Here is a 27,999-nt window from a genome sequence, read left to right as displayed (position 1 = left end):
ATAAAATGGGTACATAAGAAAAATACGTCAACGTAATAAAGACCATATACGACAAACCATCAGCCAATATCATATTAAATGTGAAAACTGAAAGCTTTTTCTCTAAAAAAAAGGAATAAAACAAGGTTGCCCACTCACTTCACTCTTATTCAACATAGTACTGGAAGTTTAGCCAGAGCAATCAGGCAAGATGAAGAAATAAAAGGCATCCATATCAGGAAAGAAGAAATGAAGGTATCACTTTTTGCAAATAACATGATCCTGTATATAGAAAACCTCAAAGGCTCCACTGAAAAACTATTAGAAACAATAAACAAATATATTAAAGTCATGGAAAACAAGATCAATATACAAAAGTTGACTGCTTCCTATAGCCAACAATGAAACTTTAGAAAATGAATTGAAAAAAACAATTCCTTTTACAATGCAACTAAAAATAAAATAAAATACCTGGGAATAAACTTAACAAAGGATGTGAAGGACCTATTACTGAAAAGTACAAAGCATTATTAAAATAAATTGAAAAAGATGCAATAAAATGGAAAAATATTCCATGTTCATGGATTGGAAGAATCAACATAGGTAAAATGACCATATTACCCAAAGCAATATGCAATCTCCATTAAAATTCCTGTCATTTTTTTTTAAGGATATAGAACCAAAAAATCACCAGGTTTGTATGGAACCATAGAAAAACCCAAATAGCCAAAGCTATCCTGAGAAAAAAAGAATAAGTCTGGCAGTGTCACACTGCCTGACTTCAAATTATACTGTAGAGTCATGATAATCAAAACAGCATGCACGGTACTGGCAGAAAAACAGACTTGCAGACCCATGGAACAGAACTGAGAGCCCAGAAATAAAGCCACAAATATATGGACAGATAATATTCAATGAAGGAGCCAAAAACAGACACTGGAGAAAAAAGAAGCCTCTTCAATAAATGGTGCTGGGCAAATTGGAAAACAACATGCAAAAGAATGAAACTTGACTACAACTTGTCACCATGCACAAAAATCAATTCAAAATGGATCAAAGACCTAAATATAAGATCTGAAACAAATCAGTAGAAGAAAACATAGATACTAAACTTACGGACCTTGACCATAGAGAACATTTTATGAATTTGACCCCAAAGGCAAGGGAAGTAAAGGCAACAATAAATGAATGCGACTATATCAAACTAAAAAGTTTCGGCACACCTCCCGCAGCCAACGCTCCATTAGAGCAAAGTTGGCCCAGGTGCTGAGGATGGCTCTATGGCCTCTGCCTCAGGCGCTAGAATGGCTCTGGTTGCAACAGAGTGGCGCCCTAAATGGGCAGAGCATCACCCCCTGGTGGGCCTGCCGGGTGGATCCCGGTCAGGCGCATGCGGGAGTCTGACTGCCTCCCCGTTTCCAACTTCAGAAAAATACAAAAAAAAAAAAAAAAAAAAAAAAAAAAAGCTTCGGCATAGCAAAAGAAACGGATAATAAAACAAAAAGGCAGCCAACCAAATGGGAATTGATACTCAGAAACAACATCTCTGATAAAGGGTTAACATCCAAAATATATAAAGAACTCACAAAGCTCAGCAACAAGCAAGCAAACAATCCAATTAAAAAATGGGGAGAGGACCTAAACAGACACTTCTCCCAAGAAGACATACAAATAGCTAATAGATATATGAAAAGATGCTCATCTTTGGTAGCTGTTAGACTCAGAGAAATGCAAATCAAAACTACAATGGGATACCACCTCACACCTGTCAGGCTGGCACAGGTAATAACAAGTGTTGGAGAAGCTGTGGAGAAAAAGGAACCCTCATTCATTGCTGGTGGGAATGTAAACTGGAACAGCCATTATGGAAGAAAGTATGATTTCTCAAAAAATTAAAAACAGAACTACCATATGACCCAGCAATTCTTTTACTGGGTAGCTACCCAAAAAACTTGAAAGTATTGGTAAGTAAAGACAAATGCACCTCCATGTTCATCGTAGCATTATTCGTAGTGGCTAAAACATGGAAACAACCAGTGTCCCTCAGTAGATGACTGGATAGATGTACATATATACAATGAAATACTACTCAACCATAAGAAATGATGACATATTGCCATTTATGACAACATGGGTGGACCCTGAGAACATTAAACTAAGTGAAATTAGTAAATCAGAAAAAACTAAGAACTAGATGATTTCATACATAGGTGGGACATAAAACTGAGGCTCATGGACACAGATAAAAGAGAAATGGGAGATGAGGTGGGGGAGGGGAGCAAAGAGGGACAAATATACCGTGACAGAAAATGATTTGACTTTGGCTGATAGGCACACAACACAATCAACAGTTCAAAAGCTGTAGGGATGTTCACCTGATACCTATGTACTTTTATTGATTGATGTCACCCCATTGAATTTAATTTCAAAATGAAATAAATAAATAAAATGATACTATGCTATATCCACAAGTATTTATTTAGGACCTATCATTAAGAAGCCTGAAACCCAGAGGTCACTCCAGAAAGCAACAGAAATTTGAAAGGATAACCACCCCAACATAAAGAGTAACATTGTTTGGAAGAGTTTAGCAGAAGGTTGCCAATTCAAGTTGAATATGGGGTTGGAAGGGAGGGGTGCAGGGAGATGGGAGTGAGTCCTACAATTGCCTAAGTCACAGCTCCTGTTTTCTGGATTTATAATCTTCTGAAACAGTAGCTGATTGAGTCAGTTTGGTTTTGTTTCCTGATGGGTTGTTTTCTGTCACCCTTTATCTCCTCTCATCCTGTTCAGAACTTCATTTTTCAGTTCAGGACTATCTTGACCCTTGAACACAGTCCTGCTTTCATTCATTTTACTCTTTCATCTGGTCATGATATTACGGCATTCTTGAAGACAGACCTCATGTCTAGAATGTTTGTAAAGTTGGTGCTAAGGGTTGCATGGTCCTCCTGGCTAAATTTAACGTCCAGCTAAGGCAAGTCATTTTACTTATTGTGCCTCCTGATTGAGTCTTCAAAGTGTGTAAATCTATAATTTAACTCTACTCATTAACATGTTTTCTTTTTCACATTCCTTGGAGAGAAGGGTCAAAGAATAAATAAAACAGCCCTGGCCGGTTGGCTCAGTGGTAGAGCATTGGCCTGGCGTGATGTCCGGGTTCGATTCCTGGTCAGGGCACACAGGAGAAGTGCCCACCTGCTTCTCCACCCCTCCCCTTCTCCTTTCTCTCTGTCTCTTCCCCTCCTGCAGCCAAGGCTCCATTGGAGCAAAGTTGGCCTGAGCTCTGAGGACGGCTCCATGGCCTCCGCCTCAGGTGCTAGAATGGCTCTGGTTGTAACAGAGCAACGCCCCAGGTGGGCAGAGCATCACCTCCTGGTGGGCATGCCGGGTGGATCCCAGTCAGGCGCATGCAGGGATCCCCACTACTCATTTCAGAAAAATACCCCCCCCCAAATGAATAAATAAAACAAATGTGGTGAAGGTCTTTCTAGAAACCCATTTCATCATTCTGACCATCAGTGTTTTCCTCCTCCTGTTAAATATACAGCAGTTTTCAGGATCGTACAAACCAGCAGGGACTGGGATTGGCAATGTGGGAAAAAGATAGAAATAAATATAGGAACAAATCTTCGATAGTGGAATTTTCTAATTGCTTCTCTTGTTAGAGAATTAACATTTTTGCTTTCCACCTCAATAGTTGATCATTATTTCTCTGAAATGTAATGAACACTTCCTTACTCAAAATATTTCCAGTCTGATTTGTTTCTTGTGAATATCTTTTGCAGTCATGGCATATAATTGAACCTGCCCTCTAAATTCTTTAGTCCCAATATTTTCTATTTTAAGCTACTTAAATTAAGTAGTAAATTCCTTTCACATCTGTGGGACACCAACAGTGGTTCATACTGCAGCTGTTTTGATAGCTTTCATTTTGGAGACATCCCTTCAAATTTTCATTCTCCTTGGTGGGGTAAATCCCCTCTGTTTCTGTGGAGGCAGTTGCTGTCTGGAATTTATGTTCCCTGGAGATGACTGTCCACGTGCAGACCCATGCCCCTGTCCCTCCAGCAGTGTGCCAGCCTACAACCCCTGGCCCCCAGCAGCATGGCAGTCCACAGCCCCGTCAGCACAGCCCTCAAGGACTGAACATTGGTAACTGTTTACGTTGCATTAAAAAAGTCTTATCAGACCCTGGCCGGTTGGCTCAGCGGTAGAGTGTCACCTGGTATGTGGAAGTCCCAGGTTCGATTTCTGGTCAGGACACAAAGGAGAAGTGCCCATCTGCTTCTCCACCTTTCCCCCTCTCTTCCCCTCCTGCAGCCAAGGCTCCACTGGAGCAAAGTTGGCCCGGGCACTGAGGATGGCTTCATGGCCTCTGCCTTAGGCACTAGAATGGCTCCGGCCACAAAAGAGCAATGTCCCAGATGGGCAGAGCATTGCCCCCTGGTGGGCGTGCCGGGTGGATCCCGGTCGGGTACATGCGGGAGTCTATCTGACTGCCTCCCTGTTTCTAACTTCGGAAAAATACACACACAAAAAAAAGTGTTATGATGGCCTCCTAAAGTATCTTTTAAGCTAAAATCTTAACGCACCTGGGAACTGGCACCCCTAGTGATCACCAGCCCCTCAGCTGTTTTGCTGAGGAGTGGAGATGAACTGTGAGGCATCAACATTCTGCCTGTCTCTCACAAAGGGATTTTTAAGCTTCTGTCCTTATTAAATACAAATTACTGATTTGGGTGACTTTCTCAAAGTCACACACATGTAACATTCTGCCTCATTTACATATGTGATTCATATACTTCATGTAGTAGGTTGAATAGGTATGGCCAGGGGCAAGACTATGTCACTGCTTGGGCGTGGCAGGAAAGGGCTACAGGAAGTCCCTTCCCTGGCGGTCACTGTCCTGCCCTTGAGCGGGACCTGCAGGGCTTTAGTGGGAATTCCTCTGCACTTTAGCATGAATTTCAGGCTCACTACATTAGCAGTGTCAAGGCACTCTGTCTGAGTGATTCTCTGTAGAGCTTCTATGTGACTGCCTGGGACTAGTTCTGGTTTCTAAAGTAGCTGAAGATGAAACAAAAAGGCAAAGCAACACATATTCATTCAGATTTGAGAAGAACTAGCTTTTCTGAAACAAATTATTTGCACTGCTTATTTTTATTTTCTGGAAGACCCTGACTTTTCTCATAAATTACCCAGTGCAGCAAACTTGCTGCAAAAATGTTAGTATGTTTTTCCATTAATGTTGTAAATAGTCCATTAACCCCAAAGCCCTCTTTTACTTGAGTTTTTCTTTTGTGTGTGTGTGTGTGTGACAGAGACAAAGAGAGACAGAGAAAGGGACAGACAGACGGGAAGGGAGAGAGATGAGAAGCATGAATTCTTCATTGCAGCACCTTAGTTGTTCATTGATTGCTTTCTCATATGTGCCTTGACCGTGGGGCTACAGCAGACCAAGTGACCCCTTTCTCAAGCCAGCGACCTTGGGCTCAAGCTGGTGAGCCTTGCCCAAACCAGATGAGCCCACGCTCAAGCTGGCAACCTTGGGGTTTCAAACCTGGGTCCTCCACGTCCCAGTCCGATGCTCTATTCACTGTGCCACCACCTGGTCAGGCCTAGTTGAGTTTTTCAAATGCTGTGCTTGAGTCCTTACCCTGGTACTGTAGCCACAGGGTGTCATGGCCTGCCTGTGCCCGGGACCCCACACTTCCCCACGAAAGATGCCCAGGCTCCCGTCTTGTAGTTTCCCCACTGTATCCTTGGGGGGTCCTGGGGGGACCTCAGAAGCCAGGGAATGGTGGAGTTGGATGAAGGGCAAGGGAGGGCAACTCTGCTCTGGGGGTTCTACTTCAGATTTTTTTATAGAAAGGGGTTCTACTGTTTAGAGAAGTATTTTTAAACCCATGCTTTTGTTAGCAGACTTTTCTTTGTCCTCACCTGCTTTGTGTACTGGATTTCCACTGCCACAACCAGAGGGCGTTAGACACGATTTCTTTATGCCAGGGAAGGAGCCCATGGGGTGTAGTGGTTAACAGCATGTTTCTGGGGTCACACTGCCTGGGTTCAAATCCCTGTCCCCCACCAGCCAGCTGTGCGGCCTCAGGCAAGTCACACGACTTCTGTATGTGTCTCTCTCGTCTGTTTAATGCAGATAATGATATTGCCTGCCTCACAGGGTTGTTCCAGTCCAATGAGTTCATATATGTAAAGTGCTTAGAACTGTGTGTAAGCCTAGAACATAGGAAGCCCTAGCTGAAAGTGTTAGCCATGATGGGAATGACGTGAGGACACGTGACGTCATTCCAATCCTTAACTTATTAAGGAAGCACTATGAATAGTATTTTAAGAATTCTGACCATTTTCCCCATCCGCTGTGTGCCCCAGACTTCAAAGATGGCAGGTCGACATCCCATCACCCCCCCGTCTATACAGAGGACCTTGGGCAGGGCCCAGAGCTTCTCTGAAAATACTTCCTTTAAATCCTGCAGGGGTTAAAGAAAAACATAAAGTATGGAAACACACGCTCTCTTCCAAATTTAAGACCCCCAGCAGTTAACGTGTGTATGCTGAGTCTGGCAGGGGTGCTACTTGGAAATAAGGTTTCTAAAAGTCCGTTTTTCTTCTAGTCACCCCTTCTCAAGGCAGATTGCATTGTGGGTCTCCTTAATGCAGGGGTCCCCAAACTTTTTACACAGGGGGCCAGTTCACTGTCCCTCAGACGTTTGGAGGGCCACCACATACAGTGCTCCTCTCACTGACCACCAGTGAGAGAGGTGCCCCTTCTGGAAGTGCGGTGGGAGCTGGATAAATGGCCTTAGGGGGCCAAATTGCGGCCTGCGGACCGTAGTTTGGGGACACCTGCCTTAATGGCACAGATGCGTGCCTTCATGAACACTGTCTTAGTGCCTCCCCTCCCTGCCCCGTATTCGGGGCAGCCCACGAGGCAGGTAACAGAGGACTGATGACAAAGGCAGGAGCCATGGAGGGCAGCACCCAGGTGGCTGCCCTGCGGACCTGCCGCATACGTGTGGTCAGTGAGAGCACCGCACTCTGACGAGCCCTGGAGCCTTTCAGTCCTCAGCAACGGGAATCCTGAGCTTAGGGGAGGTCACACAGGTCACTGATGTATCATCCCCACATCCAGGCACTTAAATAATCACTAAAAAAAGCATGTCTTTAAGTTGCCCAGGGGAGAAACGAACACCTCTTTGTGAAATAAATGCTCATATTTTATTTTCAGCCTATTCCAGGAAAATGTCACCAACCCAGTGGGTTAAAAAACAAAACACTGGAACAGGAAACCAGAGACCCGAAACCACCATTTAACAAACCCCGCCACCTCAGGCTTGTGCGTTTTCTCTCTCAGTTTTTCCAGCTGTAAAATGGCGATATTATCAGTTCTGCTCACTGTGGAATTGTGTGAGGATTAATGAAATGGTCAACGGAAGCATGACACGCAGCGTGCAGTGCTAGCCTGGGGCAGGGGTCTGGCCGAGGGTGGGGGAGCCTGCCCGGGGTGGGCGGCCCAAGGTCAAGCCCAGCACTCCCCCTGGCTGACCTGTGTGACCTCCAGCACACCGTGAACTCTCTGTGACGCAGGTGTTCTGTCTTCTATTTGAGGGTGGTCACAGTGCCTTTCTGTCAGGCCACCGTGAGCATTAGATAAGGTAATGCACACTCTGAGACGGGCCAGGCAGATGTTAGCAACTCGAAGTGCCATTATTACTTGATATCTTTCACTTGGTTTTTAAGCACATATTGTCCACACTCCGGAAGGAGGTCATACGGACGTCCACATGTAAACGGAGCTGGGCCTGGTGGTGCTTCAGGGAAGCATGCTGTACCTCTCTTGTCCCAGTGATGACAGTTCTCAGACTAGAGGCAGTGGCTGCCTAGAAGTGTCCTAAGAAGGGAGTTTCTGACTTGACTGTAAGACATAAATCATTCATTAGACCTTTTCTAAGCATCTTCTAAGTGGCAGATACAGAAGGCGTGAAAATAAAGAAGTGGTGAGAACTTGGGCTTGTCCCTTTCCTTACATCTCTAGGAGCTCACGGGGGGGGGGGGGGCAGGAAGGGACAGGGCAGATGTGCTGTGAGTACGCTGACATGCCGAGACAGAGGCGGGGCCAGAGCAGTGCTCAGACAGAGGCGGGGCCGGGTGAGACCTTCGACAGACCAGTGAGTGCTCAGGTGGAGGTGGAGGAGGGAACAGGGGCTCAGCAGGCCTGGAGGGACCAGAGACTCCCCCCTCACGGGGACACCAGAAAGTTCCATGCTGTTGAACTGATTCTTGGAGAATGAGTAGGTGTTTTCAGGAGGGAGTCATGCAGAAGGGCCTCCCATCGACCTGCCCTCCTTCTGTAAGGCAGTCGCTGCCACCTTGATGTCCCACCCAGGCCTGCTCGGGTGTCTGAGTTATTTCAGGTCTCTCAGCATCTGTTTACCCTCCTTTGTGCAAAATAATAGTTCTCGTGGGCCTGTCGTGGAGTTTACCTTCAGTCCAGACAGATTTAAAGCTGTGCTGTCCGATATGGTAGCTGTTAGCCATATGCAGCTCTTTATATCAAAATGACATAAAATTAAATAAAATGAAAAGTCCTTCAGTCACATTGGCCACATTTCAGGGGCTCTATGGCCCTGTGGCTAGTGGCTACCCCATAGTGGCAGCAAAGACTGTTTCCATCATGCAGAGAGGGGAGTGGACGTTTCTCTGGGCTCCCTCTCCGCCAGCTGTTAGGACCCTCAGCAGGGTGTTCAGGCCTGAGGCCCAGCCCAGCTCTGCCCCGGGCTCTGCAGAGCCAGGGGCTGTCCAGCAAGCCCGTGTATGGAGACATCCACTTTCTTCTGGACGCTGTAGTTCTGCCACACCCACCTGGCTACAGCTCTACAGTAGACTTGCTGTGAGATCTGGGTCATTTCAAAAGTTGATGAAATAAAAGAAAGCGTTTTAAACTACCCCCTTCTCACGAGCACAGAAACCCTCCTCGGACCCCAGATAGCTTTGGTTTCTGTCCGCCACGTGGAGAGAGCCGGTCAGAGGGAAATGGCCCGGAGGTGTCATGCCCTTTATGGCTGGATGAAGACCACTGCTTCAGAATTCTTTGTGGTGGCCCTGGCCGGTTGGCTCAGTGGTGGAGCGTCGGCCTGGCGTGTAGAAGTCCCAGGTTCGATTCCTGGCCAGGGCACACAGGAGAAGCGCCCATTTGCTTCTCCACCCCTCCCCCTCTCCTTCCTCTCTGTCTCTCTCTTCCCCTCCCTCAGTGAGGCTCCATTGGAGGAAGGATGGCCTGGGTGCTGGGGATAGCTCCTTGGCCTCTGCCCCAGGCGCTAGAGTGGCTCTGGTCGCAGCAGAGCGACGCCCCAGAGGGGCAGAGCATCGCCCCCTGGTGGGCAGAGCGTCGCCCCCTGGTGGATGTGCCAGGTGGATCCTGGTCGGGCACATGCGGGAGTCTGTCTGTCTCTCCCCGTTTCCAGCTTCAGAAAAATACAAAAAAAAAAAAAAAAAAAGGAATTCTTCGTGGTGCATGGGCAAAGCAAAGGATGAAAAATACTATCAGGCGATTGCTCAAGTCCATGGTGATTAATATCTGCCACTGGATTTGGGCTTTGCCTTCAGGAACTCCCTTCACGGGCAGACAAAGCTCACTGCTTGGCGGTGATCACAGCCAGGCCTCCCTGAAGGCACCCAGTGCCCCTGATGGAATCACGATAGATTGCAACATCGGCTTGTATCGTCAGATGCACCAAGAGACTGTGCTTTTTAGGAATGGGAATCCTGTGTAAAGCAAAAAGAACAAAGCCTCTGTCAGGACCAGTGTGAGCAAGGAGTCTCCACAGGGGCCTGCGATTTGCCACAGAACTGTTTGATTGTGTTCTGGTGTCCCTGGAGATTAGACGGAGCCACGATTGTGCATAATGGGTAATGATCACAGACGGAAGGTCGGAAAGTCTTTGGGAGTTTGATTTACAGCTACTGTATGAGCTGATACTAGGAGCAATTTGACCTTAATCCAAGTTTGGTTATAATTTTCCAGAATAGCCTTCACTTTAGGAATCCAGATCTATCTGGATAACACCCAGATGTTGTCTGGTGGGGTAGATAAGATCTACCCCATTGGTTGAAGTCCCTTGGAATTTCAGATTTAGGTTGTCAGTAAATCCGGGTGGGAAGAGAAATCTTCTTCCAGAATGCTGCTTTGTCCTCATTCACGATTTATCAGTCTCTTGGCTCTGCAGGGGAGTTTTCAGTATCAGCGAAAGGTATCCCTGGTTTCACTGACAGTCAAAGCCAGAGTCTTCAAACCTCGGTCATGTGCAATCCCTGGGCATGCTAGTTATCCATTGCCTTGTTTCAGCTTATGGTCATCATCTGTGACTTATCCACGGGACCAGGTGTGCTTAGAAGGTAAAACAGGCAAACAGAAGCAGCAGTCCCTATCTGTTGGAGCTTACCCAGGTATCATTTGAGCACCTAAAGCGGACAGTGCAGCAGCTGACCCAGAAGGCTCACTCAGTCTCCGTAGCACCTGCAGTTTCCAGTGGCTCCGTCTTACCAAGGAAAGAGCAAGAAGGCAGCCAGATGTGATGGAGGTCGCAACCAGATGTGATGGAGGTCACGCATAGGCATCACTAACTCTGCCGGACACAAATGCAACAGAACCCCAGCTCTCTTCTGTTCGAAGAGAGGCCTTGAATCTTCTTCTGGTTTAGGGACATTTCCTACCTGTGAGCAGAGAACTTCCAGGCCCCCCCCAATCTTACCCCAGTGTCTCACAGAGACTTTGAGGGGCAGCCCTGGGGCGCATGGCAGAAGAGAAGGCACAAGAAGGGCTGGCTGGTCATGGCTGGGCAAGAACAGGCTATTTTAATGTAATTTTATTTTATTATTTTACTTTATTTATTTATTTATTTTAATGAGAGGAGGGGAGATAGACAGATTCGAGAGATGTGCCCCAATCTGGATCCACCCAGCAGCCCCCTGTCTGGGGCCTATGCTCAGATCAACCAAGCTATTCTCAGTGTCTGGGGCCAACACTTGAACCAGCTGAGCCTCTGGTTGCGAGAGGAGAAGAGGGAGAGAAGGGGGAGAGGGAAGGGAAGAGAATGAGGTGGTTATTTCTTATGTGTGCCCAGACTTGGGATAGAACTTCAGACATCTGCATGCCGGGCCAACACTCTATCCACTGAGCCAACTGGCCAGGGCCAACAGGTGGTTTTTAAATCCCCCCTTTATTAAAAATCTACTTACAAAAAATAATAGAGAAATGTTTTTATGCTTTCCTCTGAATTATTAGCATTCATGCTCAACGAACTTTACCAACAAGCTTAAAGGACTATGACAATCCATTGCCTTTTCCCCAGGAGGGTGCTTCCCCAATGATAAGAGACTGAGTGTCAGCTGTGGAATGGGAGAAGGCAGGGGCTTCTTCCTGCTGAAATGAGAAAGAACACGAGGAGAAGGCTGTTCCTCCCACCCAAATCGGAGCTCCTGAGTAATTTAACTTCACCATCTTCCCAAGATGTGTGTGTGCACTTTCTATATGTTTGAACATTACTGATTCATCTGAAGAATTACAATGGGAGTAAGAAGGGAAATTTGGAATATGAGCCAAACCTTATGAGTTTGAACTAATTGGGGAAAGGTCTGGTCTGAATTAGTGTAATCTCATGAGGCATCTAAAAATGCACATATATATATTTATATATATATATACACACACACAAACACACACACATATATATAAATGTATGTATATGAAGAGATATCTATGTGAAGATACACACATGTGCAGTCTCTGGGGTGTGTTTCTATATCTTCATATATATGAAGAGTTTCATTCTTTCAAATATATATAAAGACAGATGTGTGTTTGTGTGTGTGTATATATCATATATATACACATATACATACATATATATACACATACACATACATATATATACATATACACATATACATATATATATTTATACACACACACACACACATACTTTTACTCCTTTATTCATTTAGGAGTAGCTACAGTGGAGGGTACTTTGTAGACCAGCTTCCCTGGACCTGTTACACTCAATTGCTGACTCCCAGACCAGGGTTTCTCAGCTTTAGCACTATTGACATTTTCGGTTGGATAATTACTCGTCATGAGGAGCGCTCCTGTGCACTGTAAGATGTTTAGCGGTATCCCTGGCCTCAATATACTGGATGCCAGTAGTACCTCCGCCCTTGCTCATGACAAATAAAAATGTCACTCAAAAGTTTCCAATACGGGGGAGGGGGGATGCATTCAGGGCAACACCAGAATCTATGTAAACATAGTAAATTAAAATCAATTTTAAAAAAAGAAAATAAAATTAAAAAAAATAAATAAACAAGTAGAAAAATGACAAAAAGATTTTCCAGACATGGCCCTGAGAACCATTGTTTGAGGCCAAGCAGGAGCATTCCCGAAGACAGAGAGCCCTCATCAGTAAACTGAGGAGAGCACTTTCCAGGCCCCTTCCAGATCTGACACTCCCACGATGGCTGTCAAGGGTCCTGCCAGACTCAGAGGCCTCCTAACCCCTGTGTTGCTGTAGCTGAGTGCCTACGTGGAAATTTGTTCTTCTGAAGGCTAGCCATTTACACTCTCATTCACACTACCCATTTGCTACCCTGCCCAGTTCCCAAATACCAGAAGATGAATGATATTTTACTGTACCCCTTACATGCCAAAAATGGACTTAAAAGTCATGCTCACTTTTACTGAACTTTATCCACACAGCTACGTTTAACAGAGGAGAGTTTTGAAAATGATTTGGCTGAAATATAAATACTTGCTTTTCTTGCCCACAGGAATTCTCACACTAAAGAGAGCAAATGAACTTCTGAGCACATGCGTGCCGGGCAGTTTTCTGATCCGAGTCAGCGAGAGGATCAGAGGCTATGCCTTGTCCTACCTGTCTGAGGACGGCTGCAAACACTTCCTCATTGACGCCTCTACCGACTCCTACAGCTTCCTGGGCGTGGACCAGCTGCAGCACGCATCCCTGGCGGAGCTGGTGGAGTATCACAAGGTGAGACGCTGCACAGACTTCATCTGCTCTGTGAATTACTGTCCCGCAGCAGCTCCAACAGTGAAAGGCAATTACAAGAAAAATGACTGAGACAGGTAACGGGGGATTAGTCTTTGATAATTCCTCCTGATAATCAGGAGTCTTAATTGCATTTCCTTTATCATTGAGGCTCGTTCCTCCTCACAGACACGGGGAGAGCCCCATGGGGGCAGAGCATGTAGGAGATGCTAAAAACCTGTGCCTGTGCTGACCACACCGCGAGCACTTAAGTTAGCACTCAAGCCCGGGGAGGGCAGGGAGGAGGAGAGGACACAGTGGTTTGCAGATAAGGAAGATCTCTTTTTAAATTGCTGTAAACCCTAAAGCTTGGTTGGTGTAAATCAAGCATGCAGTTATGGACTCCGAGGAGGCAGGAATGGCACAACATCATTTTTTTGTATTATCTTAACAACCTGCCTCGCCTGACCTGTGCTTTCTGACTCATAGGAGGAACCTATCACGTCCTTGGGGAAAGAGCGCCTCCTGTACCCCTGTGGTCAGCAGGACCAGCCTCCCGACTACCTGGAGCTCTTTGAGTGACAGCCCCAAGCACATGTCATCCTGCAGCCTCCAACGGGGCTCTCCTCTGGACAGACAGACACGTGGGTGTGTGAAGCCAAAATGACCCTGCAGCAGAGCCAATACTGATCAACGGAAAGTACTGTTGGAGTCCTACAGAAATCTCTCTTCTGCGCAAGTGCTGGAGTTCAGTGTTGAGAGGAAGTGACCTCCACATTGTATACACTCCGAGAGTAAAGGGAGATTCCGCATTTCATCAACTCCCGGACATGAAGGATACAACCTTAATGACGTACATAAGATAAAACGAACGAAGAAGAAATGGAAGCCTCTTAGGAATGAAGCTGTTCTTTAAAAACCAGTAGCTCATGGAAACCATTTCATGGCCTCTACACTTTCTCTTTGCATCATCTCAAAAGGTCTCAGGGTCCTGTTTATATGAAGTTACATGCTGGCTTTGGGGAACTAGCAAAATAAAAGCCTTTATTAACGGCTGAGATGACCTTCCAGACACACCGTCACTTACTGTGCATGTTGGAGCCAGGAGGTAAGAGGCATAGCAAAGCAAAGATGGCAATGTAAACTGAATGCATTTTAAAATACAAGATGAGAGGCTTCACACGCACCAAAATACTGCAGCCTAGGTGAGCAAGCAGGCGTCTGTGAGTGAGTCCCTCCTGGAGAAGCAGCCTGGCTGCACCCAGAGTGCCCAAGGGTGGCGCCCATGCACACGTGAGGGGGTCCGTGTCAGTGGTGACTGACGAGAACAGAATGGAGTCGTTTGAATACTGCTTCCAGTGGTTTGAACCGTGTCTCTAAAAGGACTCACTGAAGTCCTAGCCCCCGCACCTGTGAATGGAACCTCATCTGGACTTGTGTCTTTGCAGAGGTAACCAAGGTAAGATGAGCTCATCATACTGGATTAGGGCTCATACTGATGCCCATCATCAGTGACTGGCACCCGGATAAGGAGAGAGAGATTTGGAAACGGAGACACACGTAAAGGGAAGAAGGCGAGGAGATGACGGAGCAGAGGTTGGAGGGATGCAGGTACAAGCTGGGAATGCCAAGGGTCGCTGGCAGCCACCAGGAGCAAGGAGAGTGGCACGGGACAGCTTCTCCTCAGGGCCTCAAGAAGGAGTGTCGCCCCGCTGACAGCTTGATTCTAGACTTCCTACCTCCAGAACTAGGAGAGAATAAATTCTGTTGTCTTAAGCCGCTGAGCGGATGGTAGCTTGTTACGGCAGCCCTGGGAAACTGATACAGCGTGTATGTGATCACGGGACCCAACGAGCGTTACAGACCATCCACTTGTTGGCATACAGTCCACCCTCATAATGAAGGAAAAATGGGAGATGAGAACCTCCCACCGGCTCTGCTCAGCTCTGGGACGAAGAATTGCTCAGGCGGGATCTTATGCCCTACTGCAGCCCCCACCCCAGCTTCCAGCCTCAGTGAGGGGAGTGGCCTGACCGTGGAGGCTCTGAGCCCCCGAGATCGTTCTGGGGAGACGGACATTTTCTCGTACTCTAGGCCCAAGCTCCCTGCATCGGCACGGTTTCCGAGGAAGCGGACAGTGGCGGCACTCCCTTCAGGAGGTGGCTGGTTGTGTAAAGCATTCGGTGGCAATGTGCAATGGAACCCGGGCACACGCGGGGCGCGTGTCTGTGTATGTATGTATGTATGAGTGTGCGTGGCTGGATATGTGTACTTCAGTGAGAAAGTTTTTAAACACAGATAGTTACGTGTTTCTTGAAAGGTTCCACGTGGTTTCTGTTGTCTGAGCGACAACTGTCAGTTAGTCAATTGTCTTAAGAACCGGTCTCTCTCAGCTTTTGTTTCTGAATTGTGATTCACCAGACATGACATTATAGAACTGCAGAAATAGCACAGGGCTGACGTCAGGAGCTTCTAGTCCCGTCTCTTTCCTATCCTTAGCTTTGTGACCTTGGATAGGTCCCTTTATATCTCCAATCCTCAGTTTTCACTTCTAATAAAATAAAACAAGGTATTTTAACTAGGTGATCTGTATTATTTTCATTCAGCTTTGAAATCTTAAGGTTCTGGAATGAATAGAGAAGTAACCTATGGTCACTAATAGTTATGAAGACATAAAAGACCCCAGCATTGCTCTCTGCCTCTAATTATTTTAGTCACCTCCAAATATAACTACAGCAAGTGACAGCCTACTGGAAGAAGATTTCAAAAACAGGAAGTGACCTGACAACCTACTATTACAGGAGATTTGAATTCTATATTGTTTTATCCTGTTGGATATTGACACTCAGAAGAACACACTGTCCAGTGTTGACGATATGATGTCAGGGAGTAATACCTGAAATTCTTAGGGAAGGGGAAGAGTTAACAGAATGCAGAAACTGTCTACAACTAAATGGGGTTGAGGAGGCCCAAATTCTCATCCCAGCTCGGCTATTAAACTCGGTCTCCCCATGTCTGACTCTGGTTATTGCCTGAGGTAAGTCTGTCCAAACCCCTCGCCCCTCCTGCTGCTGCCTCCACACGCCCAGCACCTGGACCTGCCTGCCTGAGGTTTGTTGGTCTGGGATGTTCCCCTTGTTACGTCACGTGCCCCAGTCCCAAGCACTCCAGCCTGCCTGCCTCTTCCGGACTGTGCACCAATGCCCCTCCCTGCCCGTGTTGATTCTCTTCTCCATCAGCTCCCTCACTAAGATTCTGGAACATCCTCTTACAGTCATCCCAAAGTCTCTAGCTGCCCCGTCCCCACTGCCAGACCCTCACCTACCTGTACGGCCCCTGGTCTGGTCACCTGCCCTGCAGCGGTGTTCGAGTGGGTAGCTAGTCAGACATGAGCCCAGAGAGGGACAGAAAGGGGAAGAGAGTATCAACCTGAAACATAATCCTAGCTGATAACCACATGGCTGACCGGTTCCCAAACCTCTGATATGGGCCAGCGCATCTCTCTCTCTGGGGAGAAGGTGCCGTGAGACTAACAGACAAGGCAGTGACCAATATATGGCCTTCCACTGGGGACGCTAGACATGAAAGGGCACAATGACTAAGAGCATGCACACGGGCCCCCACTGCAAACGCAGGCATACGACTCCCCCCACGGGCAGAGAGGTGTGCGTCTGATGGGTGGAAGGACCCGGCTGGCGGAGGAGCCAGAAGATGGAGGAGCTGCCCAGTTAAGCATAAAAACCCAACTATGTGACCAAGCAGGGCTCTCCGATTGTTCTGAGCTGCCTGCTTGGAAATTTTCTATGTGTACTTTCTCTGCTCAATAAACCGCCACCCACCCACTTTGCTATTCACGTCTCTAGTCTGAAATCTCCCTCGAGAAGAGAGCCGAGGGACGCAGAACAGTCCTGCGGAACTGCTGACAGCAGGACGCACGAGAACGACGCTCTGTCCCCCAGGGTCACCAGCAGTGCTGGGCCATGTCAAGAAGTGTATGTCGGCTCACACCTTACACCGAGAAGAGATGAAACGCAGGGGCAGTTAGGAAGAAAAAGGATCAAGACAGAGGAGAAAAAGCGAAAATGGAGCACGGATAGGCCACCAAGGACATTTGCAACAAACTGCCTATCTGATCTGCTGTGACATTAACCACCCCTGTCCTCGTCGGCCCAGCCACGGGCCAGCGCCGTCCCTATGGGGGCTCTTCGTGGTGTGGTGTGGCGTGGCGCGGGCCCAGGAGAGGCTCCCACACCACACTCACAATTCCTGACAGAAGAAATTTTAAAAATACATATTTTTCTTAACTTTTGCAAATGGAGTTTAACTCCCTAGCAGGACAAGTGATACTTATTGTTCTCATTCTTTAAACATGAGTTGGACCTGGCCAGGTGGCTCAGTTAGTTGGAGCATCATCCTGATATGCAGAGGTGGCCGGTTCGATCCCTGGTTAGGGCACATACAGAAACAGATTGATGTTTCTGTCTCTGTCTCTCTCTGTCTCTGTCTCTCTCTCCCCCTTCCTGTCTTTCTAAAATAAAAGTTTAACAACAACAACAACACAAGTTAGAGGGTGGTGTGGGGTTGGAAGCTGTGGGGTGGATGGCCGGGACAGAGGGAGCTTCAGGCAGTACCTTGTTCCCCTCACTTCCAGCTAAGGTGTCTGACTCCCAGGTGGCTAAAGACTCAGCTCACCAAGCATCCCACCCGGGGTCTGTCAGTAGCCACAGGCACGGCCAGCTGCCAGGCCAAAGGACACTTGGTGTGTCCTGGGCAGAAGCCACAGAAGATGGCCTGGCTCTCCCTGGACCACCGGGTGACTAGGCAGAGATGGCTCTGGGCAGCACAGCGCTGGCTTCTCCGCCCAGGCTGCCACCTGCACCTCCTTCCTTAGAGCAGCGGATAAGACAGACACGGCCTGGGGCCCGGGGCTGGACTACTCTGGATCAGCAATGCAGAGACATCTTGAAAGGCACCTCTGCTGACCGACCGTTTTTTGTGGGGAAACCACCACCCAGAGCCCCCAACCTACTGGCACAGTCCCCATAGATTGTGGCTGGCTGCAGCAAAGCACTGAGGTCTGCCAGGAGAAACAGCTTTGAATTTGAATACGAAGCTAATCAGAATATGAACCACACAGAGCTACCAGTTATTTGATGGGTATTGGAATAAAACACCCTGACCCATCTAAGGGACCACCGCCAAAGGGCTTTATCAATTCTCAGACACAATGTCAAACCTTCAAAAAGCAAATATTCCCACCTGCTCTCCCCTCCTATTCAAGGCACTCTTTAGCGCCTTGGGATCCTGCTGCAGAGCCAGCTTCCAAGACTTCAGAGCCCTAACCTGCAGGTAATTACAGCGCAGCTGGAGGGGCCACCTAGCTTCAGGGTTCCTGGATCTCCGTGGTAAGGACTTTCCATCCGTTATCGGGGATTCAGCAGGTGGCGCTGGAGAGCAGAGAGACAGCTGGACTCACCCAGGCCAAGGCTCACCCCCGCCCACGACCTTCAATCCCTCTGGAGCTGGTTGGGATGGGACGATGACATGAGCCTCCAGCCAGCCCATTTCTGGCTGGGCCTCTGGGTGAGTTCTTTACTATTCTAAGAGTTGGTTTTCTGCATCTATAAAATGGAAGTAATGATATTACCAACCTTAGAAGGTTGGCATTATATGCATCCGGTTCCTGGCTGTGCTCCTGTCTTCAAAAACCTCTAATGCCTCTCAACTGTCTCCATGCCTCTCATCAACTCCAAATACTGAGCATGGAGTTTAAGGGAGACATTATTCATTATATTTTATACTCCTAGTAACCCTTCTTCAGATAGATTGAAATTGTTTTCAGAATGATAGAAATAAAAGAACAACAATGCCCACAGGATGGGTTCGTGATCTGTAATGTGTGACCCATATGGCCCTCTGATTATATCCAGGAAGTACTGGGTAAGGGACAGAGGTGGATTAAGGTCGGTTGAGGCCCTAGGTGCAGAAAATATTGGGCCCCTTAAAAAAAAGAGACGGAGGCCCTGGCCGGTTGGCTCAGCGGTGCAGGGGACCCAGGTTCGATTCCCGGCCAGGGCACATAGGAGAAGCGCCCATTTGCTTCTCCACCGCCCCCCCCTCCTTCCTCTCTCTCTCTCTCTTCCCCTCCCGCAGCCAAGGCTCCATTGGAGCAAAGATGGCCCAGGTGCTGGGGATGGCTCCTTGGCCTCTGCCCCAGGCGATAGAGTGGCTCTGGTCGCGGCAGAGTGACCCCCCCCAGAGGGGCAGAGCATCGCCCCCTGGTGGGCGTGCCGGGTAGATCCCGGTCGGGTGCATGCAGGAGTCTGTCTGACTGTCTCTCCCCGTTTCCAGCTTCAGAAAAATAAAAAAAAAAAACAAAAAAACAAAAAGAAAAAGAGAGATGGAAAGTAAAATACATGTTAACCATATTTAAAAAAATATATTATGTACTATTAATGTTAAAATTGCACATATGAAACTAAACTTGGTGTCATTAGAAAATAGTGTGAAATTGGGGTTTTGCGGGGCCCTTCAGAAGTTAGGGCCCAGGGCGCATGCCTGGTGCGCCTGCCTCTGGCAAGGGAACCGGTATTGAATAACACCTGACATGGCCTAAGGACGTCATCCATATTAACTCATTTAATCTTCACAATAATCCTATGATGCGGATGTGACAGCATTCATCTCCCCGAAGGAGGAAACTGGTGTACAGAGTGACTGGTTCAAGGTCATACAGGTTGAAAGTGAAAGATGTAGCATTTGAACCCAGCAGTCAGGCTGGGGAAGCCATGATATTAACTACCACTCTGAACAGAACCCTGATAACATTGAAAGACTTCCCCTGAAACAAAATTTATTAAAATTAGGTTCTGGGTAGCCATTTTCTTACTTTCCAGGGCTGTGTGTTATGTCTACTTGGTTCGGGAAAAATCTTAAAAACAGTGCCCTATGAAGTTCTTTTTACCTGTTGAAAATTCCTAGGTCTGATTCTCTCCTCATCCCTGAAGTGTGCAGACAAGCAGGTTGGCCACATTGATGAGTACAAAGGAGGGGCTAGAAAGTTGCGGGTTGGAGGGGAAAGTGGGCACAAGGAGAAGAGATGTGCTGCCTGGAGGCAGGAGTGTGCTGGTCAATAGTGAACAGCCGGCTGAGGTGGGGGGTGAAGGGCGGGGTTGTAAATGTAGCCTTTGCTAACTGCCCATTTCTGTGGTGTAAATACTCCCACCATGGTTGACGTCAAGCTCCCAATCTGCCAGTGCTGAATGAGGAGTGGGAGGAGGTGCTATAACCATGGGCTCTCATACGGCTGCATCAGCACACTGCTGCTTGGAGGAGACCGGAGGTTCACATTAGACACCCCAGCCCCAGTGAGATGACCGGGGCTAGTTACTAGGCGGTTTATATGTAAGAACGGAGGGAGAAAGCAGAGGGTAGAAAGAGACCTACCCCAAGCCCAAGCCTCAGTGCTTCCCTGGCAGCTTCATTCCTTTGGATGGGAAGTGAGCGGGTCCTTCCAGTCACAGGTCATTACTGCTTTCCTTTGCTGTCTAAGGTCACAGGGCAGGCCCCTAATGATAATGTTTCAGTGGGGCTATTGCCAGTCCTCCTGGGGCGGATTGGGGAGACATCCTGCTATGGACTGCATGTGCCCCCTACAAAACTTGACATTGACTCTCCAATGTGAAGGCAGTAGGACGTGGGGCCTCTAACAGGTAACCAGGTCATGAGGGTGGAGCCCCCAGGATGGGGTTCATTTCTTTTTAAGAACAAGAGGAGAGCTCTCGGCCACACGAGGATACACTGAGAAGGACCCTCACCAGACACCGCATCTGCCGGTGCCTTGATCTTGGACTTCCCAGCCCCCAATCCTTGCAAAATCAACATCTGTTGTGTGAGCCAGTCTACGCTTTTTTTTTTTGGCATAGCAGCCCAAATTAAGACAGACTCCCTCTTACATGTGTGCTTTATGAGAGTGCCTACCTTTTGATAAACCTGTTTTACCTAAGCTTTAGAAAACTAGTTCAATATTGTGCTGTTTCTTTTTCTTTTCTGCTACCATCAGCAACTTGAAACCCAATTCTTAACCATGATCTTGGGCTTCTGTGATGTGCAATTTAAACAAGCACCCAGGGCCGGTGAGCCCAGAGCGCAGCCTGGGACTGCACCACCTGCGGGAGCTGCCCAGCTCCGGGGCCACACGTGTGCTCCCGGCCGCTGGCCTGTCGGACTTGCATCCTCCTGACACTAGGAGAATATGGGCAGGAGTGTGCAGGTCACCCCACAAAGCCATCAGAGCCACGGGAGAGAGACAGGCTAGACATGTGCCCCAAATCTCTAGTGTCACCATTGTATGTAAAAATATAAAACAGAGGGTCAAAAGCGACCTTGGAAATCATTTCTCAATTTCTTCTAATAAAAAGGACAAGTGAACTGTATTAAAGGCCAGGTTTATCATCATGGTTCTCTCCTCCCTGTAGACCAGCGAGTTTCAACCTTCTTCACCTCATGGCACATCTTACTAAAATCCTGCGGCACACCCAGAAATGTATTTTTTTGCTGATCTGATGAAAAGAAAAGGTGTAATTTTTTATTCATTCATACTGACGGCTCTTGTTGTGTTGGCTGTTATTTTCTTAATTTGACAATCCACGGAAAAAGAGGTCAGTGCCCCAGACTAAGAAGTCAGGTGTTGCATGTTTTAACACTCTTGCGATTGTTTAAAATTTGACGATGGCTGCTCTAGACCAGTGGTTCTCAAGTAGGGGTGGTTTTGCCCACGGGGGATATTTGGCGGTGACTGGAGACATTGGTTATCAGCCTGGGTGAGAGATGCTTCTAGCATCTAGTGGGTAGAGGCCAGAGATGTTGCTAACTATCCTAAGCTCACAGGACAGCCCATTACACAACATGGTCCAGCGCAATATGCCCACAGTGCCGAGGTTGAGAAAACCTGGTCTGTGCAAAAAAAAAAATACTTTTCCGAACACTAACGACATGGCATTCTTCCTCTAAGAAGAGATCATATTCACAAATCATATTTTATTAGCTGTCTAATGCCACTTTCCATTCATGTCCTGTGTTTTAAATTTTTATGAACTACCAGTACAAATCAATACAATGCATTTTTTTTTTTTAACACACCAAGAGCTTGACTGTTCTTGAAGCGTTTAAACAACAACTTGACTGTGGGCAAACAGAAGATAAGGAGTCAGGGGTAATTAGCTTGTGCATCTGGTGCTGGCTAATAAATAAATAATTTCCACATGAATGTGGAAACTACTCAGTGTTAACTGTATTTATCTTTTAAATAGTTAGAAACTGTAATAAAATGCAATTTTCAGAAGCGTCATGATGACTGAATAGAACTGCTTCATTTAAAAAATAATCAAGTTCCTTCCCCCTGGATTGGGGTGGGGGTGATCATGTAGCAAAGTCTCCCATCCCACACGATCCGGCAGATGGAGTGACCCCTTACAAAATACATTTTCCTGCAAGTCTTCTCGTGGAAGCCAGAAGCCAGGAAGAGCACCCTGCTTTAAAAAGAGATTGTTTGGTTCACACAGTACACTTTGGTTTACTTAAACAGGTATGAAAGTGGTCCCCAGTTCTCCTGGGGGGTGATGTGTTTTCTGACTTGAGAATAAATCAGGATACCACCAGCCTGAATGAGTTCCCTTCTCTGTTAAGGTTTAAAAAAAAAAGTCTATTTTTCTTTCCCTCCAGTGGTCCGTTGCTCCTCTTCGGAAATACTCTACAGAGAGAGGATGTGAATGTCTCGCTCTGTCAGGGGCCCAGGCCAGGCCTTCCACAGGATGGAGGGCTGACACCAGGGCCCGGCAGGATCAGCGTTTGGCACGTCCTCAGACACGGGCATGGAGCTGATGCTCCGAAAGGAAAGTTCTCACCACGCAGCTCAAAGTATCTTCTTACCACATATACAAGTGTATGCTAGCTTGTGCTCTCTTTGTAAGGCTTGCAAATTGGTCGTTAAGCCAAATACAGCTCATAAGCAAAAGGAAAGTGCGTTTTTAAATAAAATTAAAAGTGGATACGGTTAAAACTACAGCTAAAAAGATGAGCAGATTATTTTTGGTTAATCTTGGGGGAAAACGACACAACGGTTACGGTTTCTTTTCTTTTTTAGTTCATTTGGTTTTGCTTAACATACTTACAAGGACCTTAATGAGGGAAACTTTGAATTTCACACAGCCTCCTCGCCTGCCTTCTGATGTTTCAGCAATCCTGGAGACGAGAGCCCTACGGATATACTCAATTCATACGGGGAGAAATTTGTTTGCCTTTCATTCTAATGAACTTTGTACAAAACTCAATTCATGAATATTTCAATGAGAATAAAAAACAACAGAACTCACTTTGCTGCAAACACAATCAAAACCTGCACGCCATCACACTGATGGTCTCACAGTCATTCCCCTTTGTCAGACACTGCAGAGGACGGACTTGGGCTACTTTCACAGGCAAAGTGGGAGATTTCCATTCCTGTTGCATAAAACCACCCAGGCAGAAAGTGGAGGCTCTCTCCTCTTGTCTTTTACTAATCAAATTCTTTTAACTTTTTTTTTTTTTTTGCCCTTTATGGAAATCTTTTCCTGTTGTAGCCACTGGTCAGGTTAATTGCAAAAGGAAAAAAACAAAAACAAAAACAAAAAAAACATTTCCCCATTTCCCCTAATTGATCCCTGGGGGTTCATGTTTTTTTGCTGCTTGTCTTCTGTTTCTGTTTGCGAAGGTGAGCCTCTATCTCATGCCTGAAGACCAGCATGCCCAGCTGCCCGTGGGAGGCCTCATTCATGGCCTTGGACTGCATGCACATCTTGTACTGCTCGGGGGTCAGCTCGTCCACACAGCGCTTCTCGTGCCAGAGGTGGAAGAGTCCCCGCACGGGCGTCCGCACCACGATGAGGTTGCTGTGGAGATACTTGCGATACAGGTGCACGTCCTCTCCGCCCCAGCCTTTGATGTCCAAATCAAACCCACCTGTCAGGAGAGAACACACTGCTGAGTCATGCTGGGCCCGCGGCTCCTGACCTATACGCGCTTTCCCGAGCTGCACAAGCGCAGGACTCTGCATGAAGAGCAGCAGCACTTAGGGGAGATGTTCCACTGACCCTCCACGTGTAAGTGTCCATCCGGGTCAGAGAACCAACTCCTGGCGATGACAAGATGGCAAACAGCGCCCCGGCATTTATTCAATATTTGCCTGCCTTCGGGAGCTCTGAGCAATGCCGACGATCAGCCCGAGCCTCTGATTAAGAGCTGCAGCAGCGTCCTAACTTCAACCTGAAACTGCCAAATGAAAACTCTCTGTTTAACTGAGGGCCTCCTCCTGCCACCTCAAATGGAATGAACAGAAGCATGCGGCGTGAAATGCAGTAGTGAAACAGGATCTGAGCGTGAAAAGAATCACATCCCACAAAGGCTCTTCCTTTTGGAGACTAAAGTGGTCTCAAGATGCTGGTGAAGTGACTCGTGTTAAAGGGACCGGCTTCAGTCACTTAGGAATGGACTCCTTGACAGCATGAGTAAAGGTCCCCTAAACGCTCACCTATGTTAGTTATGATGCCCCACATCATTTCTTAGCCCAAAGCCCACCATGTCTCAAGTACAACCAAAGAACCGCCCCCTTTTTGTCATTGTTCTTTCTCACGGGGAGATGTATCAATTCTTAAAAGAAACAGTGAAGCGATTCTCAACATCTCTTCTCAGAGCTACCGCATACCTGCAAACTGTGCTGCATGATCAAGGCTATGGCTGAAAGAGGGGGCTCACTCAGCGCAGGGGAAATCCCACCCCGCCCACCCCTGAGCTATGTATACGAGCGATCTGTGACCCCTCGGCGTGCGTGCAGGCAAAGTCCGTTCTGAGTCAAGGGTATGGAATTCAAGTCCTGATTCTCATACATGCTTCCCCTTCAGCTCTCTGGAGCTTCGGTTTCTCTCTCCTGAAATGAAGTAGGTGTCTGTCATAACCAAGTGAGATAAGTAATGTAAGGGGCAGTGCGTGGTTAGCTGTAGCTAATTTATTATTACCACTGGTATCATTACCACTTGTTTAAACAGAAGGTGCAAGAGTATATGATGCTTGCAAATTTATACAAGACTGCAAAGAATGGCTGGGGTACACCCACCAGTGACCCAAAGATTCATTCTGAGGTCATAGCAACAGCTTGTGGAGAAAGAGAACCCTTCCCAGCCTGCCATACCCATTTCAATTATGGCTATAATTATGCCCTATCTTTAAGGGGGGAAAATGTATTATAAGCTCAAATTTGATAAACATACATCATCACAAAATAATCTTTGCCTGTACATAGAACAAGAAAACAACAAGTTCCTTGAAATGGAAATCTTTTAGAATTTTTAAAAATATGTCATTTTTGGAAGTTGATTTGCGTGGAATCATTTAGGATTATTTTTCAGAGGCATCGAAGAACACCTGTGGTTCACTACCCACCACTCAGACCAACGTCTTGCTTCTTAGTGGACTTGACTTCAGGTTGTTTGATTTCTGTGAGGGTTCCATAGTCCCCACAGACCACTCACCTCTGAACAAAACCTGGGGCTGCTCAGACCAACTCACTGGCCTTAAAAAGAGCAGCCCTCGGCCTTGCGAGGTGGAGGCGGGGGTGGGAGGGACACAGACCAGGAGAGAGGCAGGTGAGCAGGCTCTGGGAGGCCCAAAGGAGACGGTGACATGGGAGTCTCCACACTGTGTGAGGGCAGGACCTCCCCGACTCCATTCGGGCTCGAGGGCCACCCTGACCTGAGCCCGAGATCAAGGGTTTCGACCCCTTCGTGCATTCCCTAGTCATGTATAATCAATCTACAGGGCTACTCCCTTCAGAGGCACGTGAGTGAGAACCACCCCGGGGGAAAGGGTGGGGCTTCCAAGGGGGACAGCAGACACTCTGTTCTCATCCTGACCATGGCCCTCACTTGACGGGAGGTCCCTCTGCCACCGCCAAGAACCTTGGTCTCAACTGTAACGTCAAGGCCTCTCCTCTCTGTGCGCTGGGAATGTGTGTGTGTGTGTGTGTGTGTGTGTGTGTGTGTGTGTATGCAGTGACTGTGTACTTAGAGCTTGAAGTGACATCTGGAATTTTCAAAGGTGCGGAAGAGAGAAATCTGGATCTTTTCTGGTGTGTGATTTTTCAAAATTCGCCACGTCACCCTATTTTGTAACGGATCTGCTCCTGCGGAGACCCGGGACGCTGCAGGACACGGCGCAGGAGCGAGGCTGGCCGGGAAGGCGGCATGGGAGAAATGTTTCGAAGCTGCCTTCATACGAGCTGCCTTTAATCCTCAGATGTGAGCCTTACTTGGGACGACTGAAAGGTGCTGGTGGAGATTATAGGGGCTAAAGTGCCAAGCACCTCCAGGTCCCCTCTTGGTCCGGCCCCCCGTCCACGGCCAGAGGAATGAACCTGACAGGCCATCCCTCAGGAAGTGGCACCACCTTTGCCACCAGGATCCCTGGAAGCTGACCTGATTCCCTCGCCGCCGCCCATCGGCCTCTAGGTGGCAGTCGAGATGCAGGCTTGTTGCAAATGGATTTGTCTTACCTATATTGATGAAGTCTGACCGATACTGACATGTCATCCCAAATCCAAAGTCTCTCCAAAATCCAGTTTCCTTCTTTATGACCTGCAGGGAGGGAAAGCATTGTCATTTGAGAGGAAGGTCAGAGCAGATAACAAGAAATAAAGACTATTCACAAACTCCTCTAAGCAAGTTGAATAGGGAGCCCATCCCAGCACGGATCCATCGGCACAACCCTGTGCGGGAAATGCAGGCGGATTTGAGGCCCTTTGGACAGTTGGGAATAGTCAGCTCGCCCGTCCCAGAGAAGTGCCTTGTGGTTTTTGGCACCTCTGGCTGGACTGTTCCTAGGGTGTAGGCATGAAAACACACACACACACACACACACACACACACACACACACACACACGTAAAAACAAACCAAAGAGCAGTTTTTTGAGCAGCGCCATGGAAAAGCCACCTCCGCGTCTGGCCCAACACCAGTGCCAGCGAGAATTCGAGGCCTCAGCCCCTCACACAGGGCCAGGCAGGGAGCCAGCAAAGGGCTCAGGAAGTTGAGAAAAGGAACAGAGAACAGCTCCGAATTCAGCGGCCCCAGCACAGTGTGCCAACGGGGCTCCCTCGGGGAGGGAGAGGAAAAGCCGGGGCTTCAGTGTGCAACTCCGGCTCTGCGCTCGCCGGCGGAGGAGAAGGGCACCGAGAGCCCAGCTTGTGAAGAAAGACTCTGTCCATTCATCTTGAAACTATTTTAGAACCAAACGGCTCCACAGAGCGTCTGCCAGGGTTGCCAGGGTTGCCAGGCTGCAGGGCTGCCGAGAGGCCAGCCAAGCGGTGGCTGTCTTTACAGAGCCGGATCCGGCCCTGCCCGTCTCTCACTTTGCAAGTAAATTTCCAAAGTACTTGCTGAAGCAGCAAGACTTTTTGAGAACTGCTTCTATAGTTTTGGCTGAGGTAATTCTGAGAATGGTTTTGGGACCTATTTTAATACATGATTCATTCTCGCAGTTAACATAGGTGCTTCGATGAAAGGAAGTCGCGAGGGGTGCGGAGGGGGGGGCGGAGGCTGCGGCAGGTCCCCGTCCACCTGGATTTCTGCACTTTCGGTCTGGGCCATCTGGCTCCTTTCGCAGCGAGTAAGAAACAGTGTGTGGCTTGTCCCAGTTTGACCACTGGCTGGCTTTTCTGCCTCAGGCAGGTCCCGCACTTCTTAAGCCTGTATTTCCCTTCCTATAAATGAGGAGGTTGAGCTAAACCATCCCCAAGGTCTCTGCCAGTTCTAAGATCCAAACATTTGTCCTATTACTGCTATTTCACCGCCCTGCAATTTCCCTTTACACCGCAGGCTAAGCTGTATTTGAGAAATGGCTTGCAGAAGGGCTGATGATCTTGAAAACTCTTCTCC

General features: G+C 47.7%; 2 protein-coding genes across 14 annotated transcripts in view; one reads left to right on the top strand and one right to left on the bottom strand.

Moving 5' to 3' along the window:
• The window catches only part of SH2D4A (SH2 domain containing 4A), a 74,980-nt gene extending 59,365 nt beyond the window's left edge, over nucleotides 1-15,615 (top strand). For both annotated transcript variants that reach the window (XM_066234965.1, XM_066234966.1), the window contains exons 9-10: nucleotides 12,820-13,040; nucleotides 13,527-15,615. In XM_066234965.1, coding sequence (XP_066091062.1) covers nucleotides 12,820-13,040; nucleotides 13,527-13,619 — 314 coding nt within the window. In that variant the 3' untranslated portion in view covers nucleotides 13,620-15,615. The remainder of the gene's footprint in view (nucleotides 1-12,819; nucleotides 13,041-13,526) is intronic.
• Nucleotides 15,616-22,056: 6,441 nt separating this feature from the next.
• The window catches only part of CSGALNACT1 (chondroitin sulfate N-acetylgalactosaminyltransferase 1), a 344,630-nt gene continuing 338,687 nt past the window's right edge, over nucleotides 22,057-27,999 (bottom strand). For all 12 annotated transcript variants that reach the window (XM_066234116.1, XM_066234107.1, XM_066234112.1 and 9 more), the window contains 2 exons: nucleotides 26,620-26,701; nucleotides 22,057-24,035 (listed from right to left, as the gene is read on the bottom strand). In XM_066234116.1, coding sequence (XP_066090213.1) covers nucleotides 23,746-24,035; nucleotides 26,620-26,701 — 372 coding nt within the window. In that variant the 3' untranslated portion in view covers nucleotides 22,057-23,745. The remainder of the gene's footprint in view (nucleotides 24,036-26,619; nucleotides 26,702-27,999) is intronic.

This window comes from Saccopteryx bilineata, chromosome 6 (assembly GCF_036850765.1).
Source record: "Saccopteryx bilineata isolate mSacBil1 chromosome 6, mSacBil1_pri_phased_curated, whole genome shotgun sequence".
Classification (NCBI taxonomy): Eukaryota; Metazoa; Chordata; class Mammalia; order Chiroptera; family Emballonuridae; genus Saccopteryx; species Saccopteryx bilineata.
This window is presented reverse-complemented; position numbering and strand designations above follow the sequence as displayed.